This window comes from Dermacentor andersoni, chromosome 2, assembly GCF_023375885.2.
Source record: "Dermacentor andersoni chromosome 2, qqDerAnde1_hic_scaffold, whole genome shotgun sequence".
In the NCBI taxonomy this organism is placed as follows: Eukaryota; Metazoa; Arthropoda; class Arachnida; order Ixodida; family Ixodidae; genus Dermacentor; species Dermacentor andersoni.
Genome location: NC_092815.1, coordinates 238550940 through 238567232, shown reverse-complemented (window position 1 = coordinate 238567232; position 16293 = coordinate 238550940). Strand labels below are relative to the sequence as shown.

Below are 16293 nucleotides of genomic sequence, written 5' to 3'. Positions count from 1 at the left end.
CTTTTTAGGTACAGATACTTGGGCACTTCAGCCGGACATTTTAGGCCCTTGGTCTTGACTTCACTTTGTTACCTTAAAGACACCCAATGGGGGAGTATTACATGAGGGGTGGGTACAGGTATAAGTAATTGCATATACAAAAAAAGATTATTGGTTAAATATTGAAGTTATACAACCGAAAAATGTCGATGGACAAGTGGTTACAGTGACGTCGTGTGAAAGGCCATTCCAGTCTATGGCTGAGCGAGGAAAGAAGGATGCAGCAAACCTAGTGTGAGTATGTGGACGGCCAAATTGCAGGAGATGACCAATGCGGAGTGAAATGCGTACCAGAGGGCTGATGTAGGGCAGAATACAAAGCAGGCTGAAAAAGAAACTTATGGAACACACACTGGCGATTTGACGACGACGAGCAAGATTTGTTAAACCGGATTTCGCTTTTAACCCTTTCGCTGTCGGACCTTTCTGGCCGTGACGCAACCCCAGTGTCGGCTTGGTTTCAGGGAACGAGCATAGCAATTTATTTTTGATTATGATTGGTATACAAATAACATAGTCAATGCAATATGCACATTCAGTGTTCTGCAGCTGTTGGTAGTAAACATCATCATCAGCCTGACTAACATCCGTTCAACATCCAAATCTGACGATGCGGAACTCATCTCTTCCTCGCATGAGACGCTGTCAGAGTCCAAATCCAAGCTCGGCTCGTATTCTGAATCGGAATTGAGCCACCGCTCCAATGAGCAGACAAAGGTCCCGCGCGCTCAGCCATTCGAAAGTAACCGCGCGCAGGGAGGATGCGCTTTCAGTCGCCCGCACAACGGAGAGAAACGGGACGTTGCGTGATCAAGAAGACAGAGGGAGATGGAAAACGGCTAAACAAAGTTCGAAGGGCTTTATGTTTACTGCTGCAAATAGGAAGCGAGGGTGCGGCGAGAGAGCGAAAGCAGCAATCGAGTCACTCTTTTCGGAGAGGCAACGGCGCGTGCGCCTGAACTTGACGCGCCGTAGCAAACATACCAACAGAAGAAAAATAAAAACCTTCAAACCAGCGGAGACGGCAGAACAACCCTTGAACCCATAACTACACGCGCGACGCATGATCCACCGAACGCGGAGCCACCGCGCCACTCAGCGAAGAGAAAGGGGGGAGTGGCAGTCGCGCCGTACTCTTCAATACATGTATTACACAGGTCGGGGCGAATATACAAACTTGTAGAAAGAGTCAACAGATGGCGTGGCCAGTTTAGGAGCGCCAGCTTTGCGCTCAGGCGTGAAATTTTGAACGCACGATAGAGAACGTACCGGTACGTCAGTGACACTGTAGGGGGGAAGCGCGATGACGTACCGATACGTCCGTGACAGCGAAAGGGTTAAAGATGATATGCTGATATTGTATGAATAGCACGAATGGATGGATCTAGTTGCTCGATTCTGTAGTGATTCTAACGAACTTATCAGATTTGGTTAGGGCATCCAGATAGCGGATGCATATTCTAGCTTTGTTCGTACCAGGGATGTGTACGAGAGAAGTTTTACATTCAGTGGTGTGTACCTCGTAAGTGGGCAGGGACTCGCCAGTGCTGGCGGCCACTGGAATAAACAATCGTAAGTCTTCATGCATGAACAGTTTTCAAATGCATGCCATTTTTCGTGCACGTTTTCATACCTTCCGAGGCTGTAGTATAAACTGGAGGTTGTGCTGTTTTGTGAGCTGCATACGCTGTCAATCGTCGCCTCTTCTGCCGTTCGTAGCGGGCTTCACTACCTTTGTCAACGGCGTCGCTGTAACCCAAATGGAGACTCAGTCTGGATTGCAGCCATCGAAAAGTTGTGACGGCGACCCTGCATGATCGTAAAAGTGCGCGCGCTAAGTGTACATAGCGCAAGAGCTTGCGGTCTCTGCGTAAACAAACCGTTCCAAGCGAGCGGCAGTCGCTTGTACAAGCCGCCGCGCTCCGCTCCTCGAATCAACGTTGGCTCTTACCTGTAATGAAGTGCAGGGAGCAGACTTTATATTTGTCTAGGTCAGGACCAAGGTATTCTCAGTGTATCGGTGCCGCCCATTCACGCAGACGCCTTTCTGAAAGCTTTTGTTTTTGCGCACTTGTTCCGGCGAACTTTGGGTAACTTGAAGAAGTGAACATCCGGCTTGTTGTTTCGAAGTTTTTGCTCCTTCATCTGTGACCGTTCGGTGCACCCAATGATAGTGCAGGCCGCCATGGCTACCAGAATCACGCTATCACGACGCCCCTCGCAAAAACGTTGGTTGTTTCCACCAAAGACCGCTTGATAGGAACTGCTCAAGCTTGCCGCAACCGTGCTGACGGCAAGCCGCCTGTACCTATGCCAGTGCCTAGTACAAAAAATGGCGGCCGCTTCCAGAATGCATCGCTATTGTGACATGGGTGCATACTCCCTATAGGGAAACACAGCTTTACCCCTTTTTACAACATATTTCGTTAAAGGAACGAGTAGTCAAAAGCCACCTTCTTTGCCTCGGGAGAATCCAAGGAGAAGTGACGGGTCACAAGATTGCAAATCTGGTTCTGGACGAGATGAAGTCTTCGAATTTGCCTATTGGAAACCTGTTGGCTATGTGTTTGGACAATGCCAATGTCATGATCGGCAAGAAAAACGGTGTTTCTACTGTATTAAGAGAGGCTTAACCAGATTTGATAGAGCTTGGTTGCCCATGCCATCTCATCAACTTGGCCACCCAAAAAGGAGCTTCATGTCTTTTTGTAAAGGTTGATGAGGCTTTGATTGACATTTTTTTTTTCTAGAGAAAAGGTTGAAACGGAAAGGTCGACTTAGAGTTCCAAAAAATGCATGATGCCGAGGTCAGAAAGGCGTCAAGGCATTCGCCGACACATTGGCTGTTTTGGGGAAGTGTTTGGAGAGGCTGCTCGACCAGTGGAAACCACTACTCAGCTTTTTTTTTTTTTTAATCTGAGACAAAGCAGTGCAACAAGCAGAGCTTTTCTTTGGGGTCATATTAAATGCCGAAGACTTCCTCGCAAATACCCCAAGAACCCTGCACTGACCCCAAAGTCTGCTACACATCTTCAAAAGACTGCTGCAGGCCTCGAGGGAAAAAAGCAGCGACAGCAATGAACTCTCTCTAAAGCAGAAAGGAGCTCATTCTGGACCTCAAGCAAAATAACTGGAACTTCATACCAAGGATTCTGGGGAAGCCAGCCACGTGACCTGTGAGGTGCACCTGTTTTATTTTTTGTCATAGGAGCAAGACGGGGCATGCTGTCTTTTTCTCCAAAATGAGAAGGCACACTGCCTTCTTCAGGCACAGGCTCCTCAGATTTATGTATTGGGGGGCCTCTTGAACCACCTTTTCGAGGATCTCCTGACTAAATTTATGCGCATAGGTGTTGTCAAGGCATGTCATTCATTGCTGGAAGTTGACCATGGAGCTGCAGAGAACCAGAAAGGTAATGAAGACATAGTCATTGGCAGCACAACCGACTCTGTGGTTGGGACACTGAGCTGCATTGAGAGAGAGTTCTCTGCTGTACGCCTGTACTGAATGGCAGCATGCAGTTACATTCGCCACAAATTCCTGCTACAAGACGTCATGGCTGAAGTTGCTCAAGTACAAGCTCTGGAAATTGGATTCAACAGCGTACGTCATTTTATAATGGCGTTGCCTGCTATCCTACCCCAGCAGAGTGGCAAATCAAAAGAAGCAATCGACGCACTTGCAGTCGAGTTTGCCAACGGGCAAGCATATCAGGTACCAGTCGACACATTGAATGAGCCAAGGGGTGATGGGCAGTGGTCGCAATTGGAAAGCGTTCGAAGCGTCGATGGATCGCTCGGGTTCCACAGAATTTCAGTGGTTATGCTGGGCATTCTCTCCATTCCTCACAACAATGCTGAATGCGAGAAAATATTTGGCGCCGTGAACAAAACTCAGTTTCGCTCCATCTACGCATGAGTAAACACTCGAAAGTCTACTGATGGTCAAGGGGCACCAGAGTGGTACTTGCTTTGAGCAAACCTACACGGAGAAGTTTCTGAAGCAGGCAAAGTCAGCAGCAGCAAAATCATTGCAAAAATAAATTGTGCCCCAGTGGAGTTCTCACTCTTTACTCTCCAAGGCACGGATTTCACTTGCGGTTGTGAAAACGTGAGTAAGCTGTCGCAAAAGGTAAATCCTTTAAAAAAAAGTGCTGCCGCTCATCACTCCCTTTCACCCCCCCCCCCCCCCCCCCCCCCTTGCCGCGATACAGTGAAACCTCGTTGGCCGGAGCTCGGGAAAGGTACGTACTAAACGGTAGTACTGTTTAACTGATAGCATGAGGTCGCCCACTTACCTGTCGAAAACGGAACTCTGAGAGAGTGCGATGAAAGTGGAAAAAGCATGCAGTATTTATTCACTTCACGCGACAAAAGCGTTACTTTCGTTTGATGCCGCGGCGGCCTAGCACGACGACGACAGCGGCCTCAAACTTACTGAAGCTGCGTGCCCGCTTTTCAGCCAGCCCCCTCTTCTCGGCAAACACTCGCATGGCAGATTCCTTGTTGGCGTTAGGTATTCACCGTGCACGTGCACAGTAGTGCTGCAGAAGTCCCGGGGGCGCCTTTTTCATTGCCGGGTGCCGGAGTTAGGAATAATTTTCATTTGGAATAGAGTTACGTTATCACGCCCCTATTGTCGTCGCGACGATTTCATTCATGAGGCTGACATAACGCACAGCTTATGCCACTGTCGGGCCTGAATCGCCCGTGCTATCTCTCCGTGTCGTCCTCATCACTGTCGCTAGTCGACACTTCGGCAACAACACAGGCAACGATGGCGAAAAGTCGAACAACTTCTTCGGATTCCAAATGCCACACACTGTAGTCAACAGCAGATCCCTGTTACGTGTCAGCGCCGACTTCTTCGTGTCACGTTCGATAGCACGGACGATGTCTAATTTTTCTTCTATGCTGAGCACCTGGCGTCTTTTTTATCCAAGCTTCGGAACGGCGCGAGTCCTCGCTTGCACGACGCCATAACGCTCTCTGGCACCGCTTCGAAATGATGTTGATGTTGATGTGGCTTCACGCGCAAACGCACAGGGTGCTTGGAGGCCGTTGTTCCGATCTCTGAGGCGTGTTGTTCTGCCGGGCCACCCGATGGAGGCGGCGCAGCGCCATGTTTGCGCGATGAAAAGTTGAAACGCTACGTTTTAACCGATGCATACGCAATAAGCTGGTACGGTTTATGCAGATACGAAAGACATTATGTTCAATGGCCACTGAGTCGGGGATTTGACTTTATTACTTTTAAAACGAAACTACTGTTTAAGCGGGTGCGGTTTAACGAGGTTTTACTGTAGTTTTACGAATTTCCAAATCTTCAGGTTGGCGGGTATGATATTGTTAAGTCCGTACTAAGAATATCAGTATTTTAGCCGCATTGATGCCTTATACGACATGTACTAGATGAATTTCAGGCGAAACTTCAGAAAAGACTGAGACTGACTCTGACCGTGGAGCTCTCGTCAAAATAGAGCACGTTGTAACACAAGCAGACGACGCTTGCTATGTGCCGGAAGTACTTAAATGTAGTGAGAAATTGTTCTTGTGCATTCTCTTTCTGTTTCTTTTTATAAAAACAAATTAACTATTCCAAATATTACAAACGTCATTTGTTCACCATAAAGTTATAGATGATGCGCCCTGGGCAGCGAATCGGATAGCTTGCCCATGTGACAACAATTGGCTGATGTGGGTAGGGGCGGCTGAAATTTCCGCCAAGCAGTATGCTGCGATTGGCAGCGATGTACATTTTTAAAACCTTATAATTAATTACACGCTTTACGCAGAACACTTACATGTGTCGATTAATGATGAATAGGACGTTTCAGTTAATTATCAGGAGGACTCGGTACGTTGGTACAAAATAGTCAAAATCGTTTGAGGGACCCTTTAAGGTCGGCTGAGATTCAAGGATGTTAAATAAACGCACCAGTTTTTAATTGAAATTGATAAAAAGGGTGCATAGGTAGCACCATCTAGAAAAGTCCGTTTCGCAGCTACTACTAGCCGCGCCAATAGCCAACTGAAGTACTTGAGCAACATCGCCATTCTGACATGTGCGGTATCGGCATGCGGCATTGTATTATCATAGTGGCACCAAAAAAGCCAATGCCACTGCAGTGCCGCTTTCAAAAGAAAAGTTGTGCTAGTCACAAAGGCATCTCAAGCCGGGTGGGACTTCGGTATTCATGAGAAAAACATCTGTCGTTGGAGGGGACAACACGAGATGCCTTTCACGTGCGCCGCAACAAGGGTGGCATTTACTGGAGCCAGCAGCAATGATGTAGAATGAGCTCGGTATGTTTATGTTCAATTAATGCTACTTTCATTTTGTCAATGCTGCCTGTTTTTTTTTTTTTCCCTACATTTGAGGTAAGCCGTTTTTTTTTTTCTTTTTTTTTTTTTTTTCTGGCTTTGGACTTATAGGGGTCAGCTTAGAATCGGTGCCAGCCTAGCTTTGAGCAAATACAGTATATTTCTTGATTGCAGACGCAAAGCGGCTGGCACCATATTGTGGCCCGCTGCGCCTACTCGCGATGCTCTCTGTGGTTTTCGCAGTTGGGGATGGGCGGGACATGCTTCGCGTTACTGGTGACAAATAAAAACTCGTGTAGGCAATCTTCTTGCCCTGTCTCGGCGCATTCGTTAAAGGTGAACTTAGCTATGCAAATGTCAAATATTGTGGATGGAAAATGCCATCCAGAAGGCAAAATTTTGATCGTTATATCTGATATGCGATGAATAAAATGTTGCCTTTTTGTCACAGTGCTGATGCATAAGCTGATACCCTTAAGCAGACTCATAGCTATAACCGATACATTGTTATATGTAATATTGTTATAAGTGGATTGCACTGTACAGCTGTATTTACAAAAACCTCAGCGACTAATCTGTCACTGACCAGTCGCTTCTACTCTTTCTAACCTCAGTGGCTGGAAGGCATTTTCAGTAAAGCAATAAACAAGTAAAAGTAGCATCCACCTCTGAACAATGCCGCCTTGTCTCTTGCCGAGTTCTTTCTTGCCATTTTTGTCAACTTGCCATGGCATGATTTGAACAGCCACCATGTTTCTACGAGGATAACTCATTATGTTGGGCTTTGGCCACTAGGACCTTTAGTGAACAATCGACAGCATTGCATTTATAATTTATTATTGTACGAAAATCTAGTACACATCAGAATTGAGTAACTGCTGTACCTTGGAAGTTATGGCATCGTAATAACGGCATGAAACTGGCTTTCACTTTCTAGGCTAAGATCAACTGTTTTCTGCCAAATCGATTGATTGTTTTGAAAGAATGCTGCTGCACCAGTCTAATCTGATTCAGTGCCGTTCTTTAGGCTGTGGTGAGGGTGCATTTATTTCTTCACAGGCACATTGCACGAGTTTGTTTCCTGTCCTTGCCGACACAGGTGGAGGTGAATGAGAAGAAGGACCGCGTGAACGATGCGCTGAACGCAACACGGGCTGCTGTGGAGGAAGGTATCGTGCCAGGTGGCGGCACTGCCCTGCTGCGCTGCCTGCCGGCATTGGAGAGCATCAAGACTGACAACGAGGACCAGCGTACAGGCGTGGGCATTGTGTGCAAGTCTCTCAAGCAGCCCTGCATGCAGATCGCCCAGAACGCTGGCGTCGATGCGGCTGTTGTTGTCCAGAAGGTGGTAGAAGGCAAGGACGACTTTGGATACGACGCCATGCGCAACGAGTACGTCCACATGATCGAGGCCGGCATCATTGACCCGACCAAAGTGAGTGCCCTTTGCAACCAGTTTCTTTGGGTTTTTTTTTTTTTTTTTGAGAGCCTGCGATAGATAGGCTTGCACGAGTCCTTCGCTACAAGACTGTATGTTTGTCCCAGTTGCACCAAGGAGCCGAAAAGCTCCTGTAGACGAAAGCACAACACGCGCAGGGTGTTTATTGCTCCTTGTAAACAATAATGTAAGCATGTATGAATAGTGATTTGGGATGAATATTTTCTAATCGAATGCAATAGATCCTTGGCGATAAGAATTTTTAGGGGGGGGGGGGGGTGTCACTTCGGAATCAAAAATCTGCCAGAAAAACCAGATTTTCGTTGGCCTTTTATCTAAGTGTGCCCATGAAAAAGTGATGCTCGAGCGTATTTTCGTCGGCGCCGACTGATTGCGTTCCTTACGGCAGCGAAGACAGCGGAAACGGCACTGAAGGGAACTCTGGTCGTCTAAGAATTGACACCAAAGTGTTGATGGATGTCGAAGTGGGAAAAAAAGTACATGAAAAAGACGCTCAAGCGGCTTTCGTCGGCCCCGACAACAGCGCAGAAAATAGAGCCCTTCGAGACTTGCAGCGAGGCATCAGCACTCGCATCGGAGCACTCGCTACAGCTCGCTACTTCAATCAGGTGCTGGCGACAATGGGAAGGGACCGCACCGGTCAGACTGGATGTTATGAGCGTCCCCTTTGGAACGGGGCGGTGGGTTGCGCCACCAAGCTCTTGCTATTGTACTGCCTAATGTCCTACCTAGGCTAAAATTCCAAAATTGTGATTGTGATTCCAGAATTGTGAGCGCCACCTGCAGGGAAAACTTAGAACCTCGCACCACGCCTTTGGTTGGAAAATAAGGCCTAGGCTAGCGTGCAGTCCATGCTCTGTGTATCGATACAAAATTCTTTCTGTCTCGTTTTAGTGCTTTATTGAATTGCTTTCAATCAGTGCGTGAGTAATGATTGAAGAATACACGGGACTTGAAGCACACAGGACTCCTCGAAGTGCTCTGCAACGAATGATGGCGTTTGGCGGTATCTGTCCTCGAACACTTCGACCGCTCGTCAAGTGCATCGACGCTGGGCACTACATGACTAAGACTATGTGGCAAATCAACGTATTAACTTCACCACTGCTGATCTAGAAGGTGGACCGACTGGTACGAGTGATGTGCAAGCCGTCCATGAAGACAGGCAGCGAGTACATTGTGTCCGCGTGGTATATGACCGGATCCTGTGTTGGCAGCTCCTATACAGTTTATACATAACACACACCTGCCAACCCTCCCAATTCGTCCGGGAGACTCCCGATTTTTAACTGAACTTTCTGATTGTACGATCACTCTTATATCTCCCGAAAAGTGGTCTCTGTTCGCGCAATAATGGTTTTTGCGAAACCGGCACTGCGAAATCTAAAGCCCATCGTAATCATCAGCATCACCAACAATGGCTGCACTAGCACCATCGGTATCATCGACTAAGCAGCCGACTTCGGTGCCTAGTAAGCCGACCAAAGCCAGAGCCAATGTAGCTCTTGCATTTCATGCCGGCCTTCCTCCATGGTGAATCTTGTTGCTGCTGCTTGCACGGCGTTGCTGCTTGTGTGTATGATTAGTGTTGGCTAGGCCGTATGTACGCGGTGCACCGTGTAAAGTTACAATCCTTGTGTGCTTGATGCCATGGCACTATCAAAGCCCAAGAAAAGGTATTTGCAGAAGTTTTTGCGTTCTTTTACTTCTGAATTTCCGTGCTTTTTGACATCAAGAAAAGGAGAACCTTATGCATTTTGTGCAATGTGTGGATGCGACGTCAGCACACGATGGCAAAGGCGACTTGAAACTGCATGTTTCCGCGGCGCACCACTGAGCAGCAAAACAACATAGTGAACTTTCTCCGGAAGAACTGCGACGACAGTGTCATACGTGTGGAGTGCCTGTTTACGGGATTTCTTGTTGAACGCAACCTACCCCTTAGTGTCACTGACCACGTTGGGCCTCTTCTACGGAAAATGTTTCCGAAATGCGACGAGGCCAAGCATTATGGATGTCAACGCAACTCTGAAACGCAACTCGGAAGGATGCGGAGGTGGCCAACCTGAAATTTATTTCACAGGCATCGCTCTCGAGTCTTCGTTTTTTTATTCAGTTTCTCTCAGCTGCTGCCCCGAGATTCCACTGAATCTGCTGAAGATGCTTTAGATGCTCTTGAAGCCGAGTTTGCCATACTACAGGCGTACAGTCTTCAAGAGCACATTCTGAATGAAGAAAAGTGGGACATGCAGTGGTCTGTGGTTGGAAAAAAGAAAAACGCTGATGGAAAGCATGTTTCACCGAGTTGCTAAGGTGATGCTCGACTTACTCGTGATGCCGTATAGCAAGGCAGAGTGTGAGAGGATTTTTGCAAGGCGCGAAAAACTAGGACTGAGTTCCGCTCATCAATTTGCAACACAACCCTCCAACACCTGCTAGTGAAGGGCCGTCAGTCTGGACCATGTTTTGAGCAAAGCTACTCGGACAAATTTTTGAAGTGAGCAAAACCTGCCACTGCAAGGTCCCTGCAAAAGGACTCGAACACTGCCTAAAAGTTTGACCCCCCCCTCTTGGCACGAATAAAGTCTTCCGATTTTTTATCTCGCCAGGTTGGCAGGTATGATAACATATGTCATATACCGCCAAGCAACAATGTTTAGATACTTTTAGGAATTGTTAAAAAAAATGTCACATTTTTTTATGCTCAGATCATTAACTACTGTATTAAAATAAATTTTTGCTGCCTCTAAGTTGTAGGTTATGATAACTTCTCAGTAAGCAGAAATGCTAGTGCACCACATTATTGTACAGTAATGTAATGTGTTTCTGTTACAAGCAAATACAGTTGACTGTACGATTTAGTGCGTCGGCTTCATAAAATAACTCACGTGCTGCATTTACATTAGAAAATGTTACCTGTGTGGCTGGTGCAACTCAAAGCAGCGCAGTGCTAAATCACTAGCTCAAAAAAAAAAAAAGAAAACAGAGGGGGGAGAAAAGAAAAGAGGGGTTGGGCTCACACTGTCCTGTTAGTGTGTCTACCAAGGAAACGTATGAAACACGGCCAACGATGGTACGTTAAAACACGCAGAATATGAGTGGTGGATAACAAGCTAGCCGAAGAGACAACGAACCACCTTCAAATCGGCACGACGACGTGTTGTAGACCTTATGCGAGTGCCTACAATAACGAAGCAGTCAAACTAGTGACAGGGTCAGAACTATTTAGAGCTGAGCGAACTTGAATCAACACCCCGATGGTATCCTACACTCCTTTCACAGTCCCTATGCATGGTGACGTAACATCGTGACCCACAGGGCAGCAATACAAATTTTTTTCACAGCACGTTTGCCTATTTAAGTTTGTGGTCCTCTTGCCTTTTCACACAGCCTCGCCCGGAGTATTGCTGCACATGAACACTGTCGGCACATACTCCGGATGATTTATCAGCTTCGACGGCTGGCGTACGTTTGAGAGGGAGGTTACGACACGATGGTCACTCGGAGTTTTTTTTAAGGAAATTTGCCGGTGATGAATTGTGCCCAGCAGATTCAAGGAGCCGACAGGGTTTGCATGCCTCTCTGCAGATATCCACATGAGCCTTCTTCACATGTTTTTGCAGGTGGAAATCGGAAGGAGCTCGACTTCTTGTTTCTATAGTAGTAACTCTTGCACCCAAAGGCGACACAATTAACCGGCATACTAAAAAAAAAGAACAAGCACAACCACTAGTTTTTTCGTAGCAACACCGTCCGGAGTGTCCGCGTTGCCCCGTGTTGTTTTCCAACGAAGTCTAGTTACGATAATCACCGCAAGGGGGACTCGCATCGCGCCAGTTTAGTGCATGCGTAGAAAGGCTTTTGGAATCGGTCAATTCGCATCGCACCTCAAAACCAGTGTCGTATGTCTCATAAAGGAACAACTTGATTGTGGCAAGGAAGGGTCCTGCTCAAAGAGTCGCGACAATGTAAATAAAATTATGCAGGGCAAAGTTACGCACAGGCTTCGGAACATCCAAAAGTACTTGCATTAAGTCGCAGGGGAACTTGTGGTATTTCACAGTCTGGTCCTTTTTGGCACTTCGGTCGCAGAGTAGCACACAAGTTTCGCGCCATCGCGCCACATGAACGAGGCTGGCTACGGCACGCACGCACACTGAAGAGCCTAAACAAAGCACAGCAAGCACAGGCAAAGTTGCTCACACACCCACGCAAAAAAGCACGAGGTGAATGCATATCGCACGAGGCAAGCACATTCTGATGCGAAGCAACTTGCTCAGACACACGCACGTGAAAAGCACAAGATGAATGCATATCACATGAGGCAAACACGTTCTGATCCAAACCAACTTGCTCACATACACACGAAAAAGCACCAGATGAATGCACAGAGCACAAGGCAAACACGTTGTGATGCAAGAACCAATGCCCGCTTAGCCCCGGCTCGACGTTGCGAAAGTATCCCTGAGCAGTGGTGCCTTCACACAAAAAAAAAAGCGGTCACAACTGTAAACTCTGCCGAGATGCGCCCAGCTATTGTCTGCGCTGCTACGTAGCTGACTACACCTTGCTTTTGTATCGAGCTGCCGTGCACAGAGGCTGTCAGCTGATGCAAGACAGGTATTTCATGATTGCTGGGATAGACCATTGTCCCATATAGAAGCTGTTGATAGTGACTCAGAGTAACACACATTTGTTACAGCAACAATGAAGTCACCTGATTGCATGCTGCTATTTAACACATCAGAAACGTGTTCCGAATGTGCAGGGCACACAACACAGCAAACATGCAAATGTAGCTTTAACTTAGCATCTTGGCTTGGCTTAGTTTGTCTTATGGTTTGGCTGTGGTCAGTGGCTACTGTAGTACTGGATTTACTTGGACATTGCAATTGCAGTAGTGTGATTCACTACTTATGGTTTCGGGGAGGTACTGGCAACATATCGGACACTGGCGGTAGTTGCTAATCTCGGTGGCACTGTAAGGCGCCTGAAATTTTGTTGGCCCTGATATGTTTGAACAGACTTACAACAATATTCAAGTGCCACGAAAATTTGATTCTTATAACTGATAATTGTTATAATGAGGTTTAATGGGGGTGGGGTCGAGCCATGAGAAAACTATAACGGCGGAGGGGCCAGTGCCCCTCCCTACCACCTTCCACCATTTAGCTGTGGCTGCTGATTGCGTTGACTCATTTAACTGCTTACCTTTGCTTCTTGCATGCTCTGATCGCGTGTAACAAGCCGCGGCTGTCGCCGTTCAAAAATGGCACGGCTATAACAACTGCAAAGAGGGGTCACGGGCAGCAAGTGATGTGCGAGCTCCGCCAAGGTATCGCTTTGGTGGCCTCAAAGGGGCCTTTCTAAAAGTGCGAGCAGGTTGCCGCGGCAGCCTCTCAGCTTTAGAAATCCAGAAGAAATGCTGGAGCGAGATCGCCACATGCATTTCGCCGCATACTTCTCACTAGCTTGCATGAGAAAACCACATGTCTGTCAGCTTTGCTTAATTTATGCAAAGCTTCCCAACATCCTTCTCAAAGGCATCCAGGTGATCTGTGTAGTACAGCAGAAGGTCCCTCACAAAAAATAAACCCCGGAGGGACTGAATCATCTGCAGGGCCTCCTGCAAGGACGACGTCGAGGCTGCCTGCCCTGCCACGTTATCGCTGCTGTCGTCACTGTCACTATTCGATGCAAGCCCATTTGCGCCGATTGCCTCATTGTTTAGAAGTACTTTGTTTCCAAATCTATAGCATTGCGCTTTCGTTTCACTGGCAATGTCATGCGTTGTTAATGATCTGTGGGCAGACCGCCCACCTTCTGTTTTGGCGGTGAGTCAAACGAGGCTCAAAAACCCATGTGGCCAGGAATGACTTCGACGCAACCAGCAAAGGCTAGCACGACAGACTTCATCCATTGGCAGAAGTACACAGAATGAGGGGCCTGGAAGCAGCGCAGCACTGTCAGTGCAGTAAGCGTGCTCCATTCATGTTTCATAGGGTGGTGCAGCGTAGAGCTATGGGCTTAGCCCATTCGTGTTCCCAGGGGTGGAAGGGTGGCAGAGAGGCGCGTGAGGCTGGCAATGCTGAGAAGGCTGGAAAACGAGCGCGTGGCAGCTGTTGGAGTAGCTGGTCATTGGGGTGTGGCTAGAATTTGTATATTTTTTTTCTTTTCAAGGATTTCGCATTTAATTACCTTTTGGCACGGACACCCAGCACAGGCAGGCTTTATCGTTACAACTGATAATCTGGCCTGGGGGCATTGTAGTGAGTGGGTTATTTCACCATAGCAAACATACTAAAGTTGATGGTGCAGCAGCTTTCCATTGTTATAACTGATATATTGTTAAAATCTGTATCATTATAAGTTCGTTCGACTGTAGAGTCAAAACTTGATATATAGGAAACACTGATACAGTGAAGTAAACTCCAAGTGTTTCTTGCTACTATCGGCTTGTAATAGTTATGAGTTTTGACGGTACCTTGTCTATGGGAAGAGTTGCAGTGCCATGAAGCTGTCCAAATTATCGGTCAGTAATTCTGTGTGGTGCATCTACCCCTCCTTTGTCTTGAGTTGGGCCTGCATTGTCTCCTAAAAGCAGTCTAGGACTATCATCTTGGCAGGAATTTGTGTGCACATTACTGGCAAATGTTTACTGCAACAGATGCTGCCTATGTGAGAGCCTCTTGCAGCATGTAATGTGCCAGCTATTGCTGTAACTGGCTTGCACATTAATTGCAGCTGCCACTATTTGCTGTAGATGTGTGTTCTTGACTGGCACGGCATTTACATCAAGAATTGTTCATTAAATGTTCAGTGAACCACAAAATTTCACTCAAGATTGGATCTGAGAAAAAGCTTAATATCTCCGCAGCCTCCACTAGTATGTGCAAACATTGTGATGCACATTTTTGCTGGATACTATTACAGGCTGCTCTTCAGTTCAGTGTTTTCTCAGATCTGGTGGCCCATAAACTTTTGTGGTTGACTGTACAAGGCACTGCTGCTGTCAGTTTGCGATGTGACTGTGCTTATGCTGCAGCCAAAGTAGTCAATGCCCTGATTGACTGCTACAGCATCTGCATTGGGTTATTGCTAGCAAGACATTGGTGCGAGCCAAAACTCATGAGAAGAAATGGTGATGAAATGTCACATGTTTCGGACACTGCTTATTACTATAGCACTGGTTGGCTCTCCTGTGCAGGTTGTGCGGACAGCATTGCTGGATGCATCTGGTGTGGCTTCACTCCTGACCACAGCTGAGGCTGTAGTTGTAGAGCTTCCAAAGGAGGACAAGGCTGACCCCATGGGTGGCATGGGAGGCGGCATGGGTGGAATGGGAGGCATGGGTGGCATGGGCATGTAAAGGGAAAGCGACGACCAACACCTTGCCCAGCTGCTAGAGGAAGTGCAGCACCGCAATCGGCTCGTGACATGTCTGCAATGACAGCAGGATCTGGTCGACACATCCGGTGGAGCATCTCGGTTGAGACTGGTCGGGGCTTTCAAGCAGCAGTGCTCAGAGTGCAGTAGTAGTGTATCATAGGGACTTGCTGCAGGGTACTAATGAAAGCTGGAGGTTTGGCCTACCTTTAGTTGCACTCTGCCCAAATGTTTGTTTCTATAGTGAGAATATGTTGAATTAAACGTATCGTGTAGTGAATGAGCAGTGACGAGTGCAAGGCTCAAGAGCTTGTAAGCAACTCAGAATTGCATGTAGCCTTGGATTCTGCTGTCGGATGTGTGCAGCATATCAAGAGACTGATTATGGTGTTTCACAGTGCATCCTCGGTTGACTGCTGTAAATTGACATCGAGAGGACACCACATGTAGAGACTGGGAAACGGGTGGCTCATGCTTGGGGCCGGCCTTTTCTTTCCATTGTGCATAGTATCTGTTTGCATCTTCTTGGCTCCTCTCTGTGGTGCCAGATGCCATCCATTGTTTCGCTCCGTCATTGTTCATAGAGAAAATGTGTAATAATAAATATGCGTCTCCTTTTTCATGTTCACATAAAAAATGCTTGACTGATAATTGTGTGCTCCTGTGTCCATTGTACACGGAATAGAAGACACTTCTTTTTAAAATGATTACATAATGTTACTTTGCATGCACGTCAACACCACGACAGCACAATGGTGCTAACGGTGACTATGCAAACTCTCCTCGAGCATCCGTATAATTGCTATCACAATAGTGTCGAAATGCGAAAACACCCATGTACATAGATTAAGGTACACGTTAAAGAACCTCGGGAGGTCCAAATTTGTGGAGTTCCCCACTACAGCGTGCCTCATAATCAGATATAGGTTTTGGCACATAAAACTCCATAATTTAAATTTTCTATTACAATAAAGCATTTCCTTCTGTGAAGCCAAACAGCAGCCGCCTAATGAAGTTGCCAGTACATTTCATTGCGATAGCAAACTCAGTCAAATCTTCATATAATGAAGTTGTACTTGTGTGGA

General features: G+C 47.0%; 1 protein-coding gene across 1 annotated transcript in view; it reads left to right on the top strand.

The window, feature by feature from the left end:
• Positions 1-15859, top strand: part of LOC126539913 (heat shock protein 60A-like) — a 44755-nt gene extending 28896 nt beyond the window's left edge. Inside the window, 3 exon segments of the mRNA XM_050186734.3 lie at positions 7463-7798; positions 15030-15147; positions 15150-15859. Coding sequence (XP_050042691.2) covers positions 7463-7798; positions 15030-15147; positions 15150-15358 — 663 coding nt within the window. The 3' untranslated portion in view covers positions 15359-15859.
• The last annotated feature ends 434 nt before the right edge of the window (positions 15860-16293 follow it).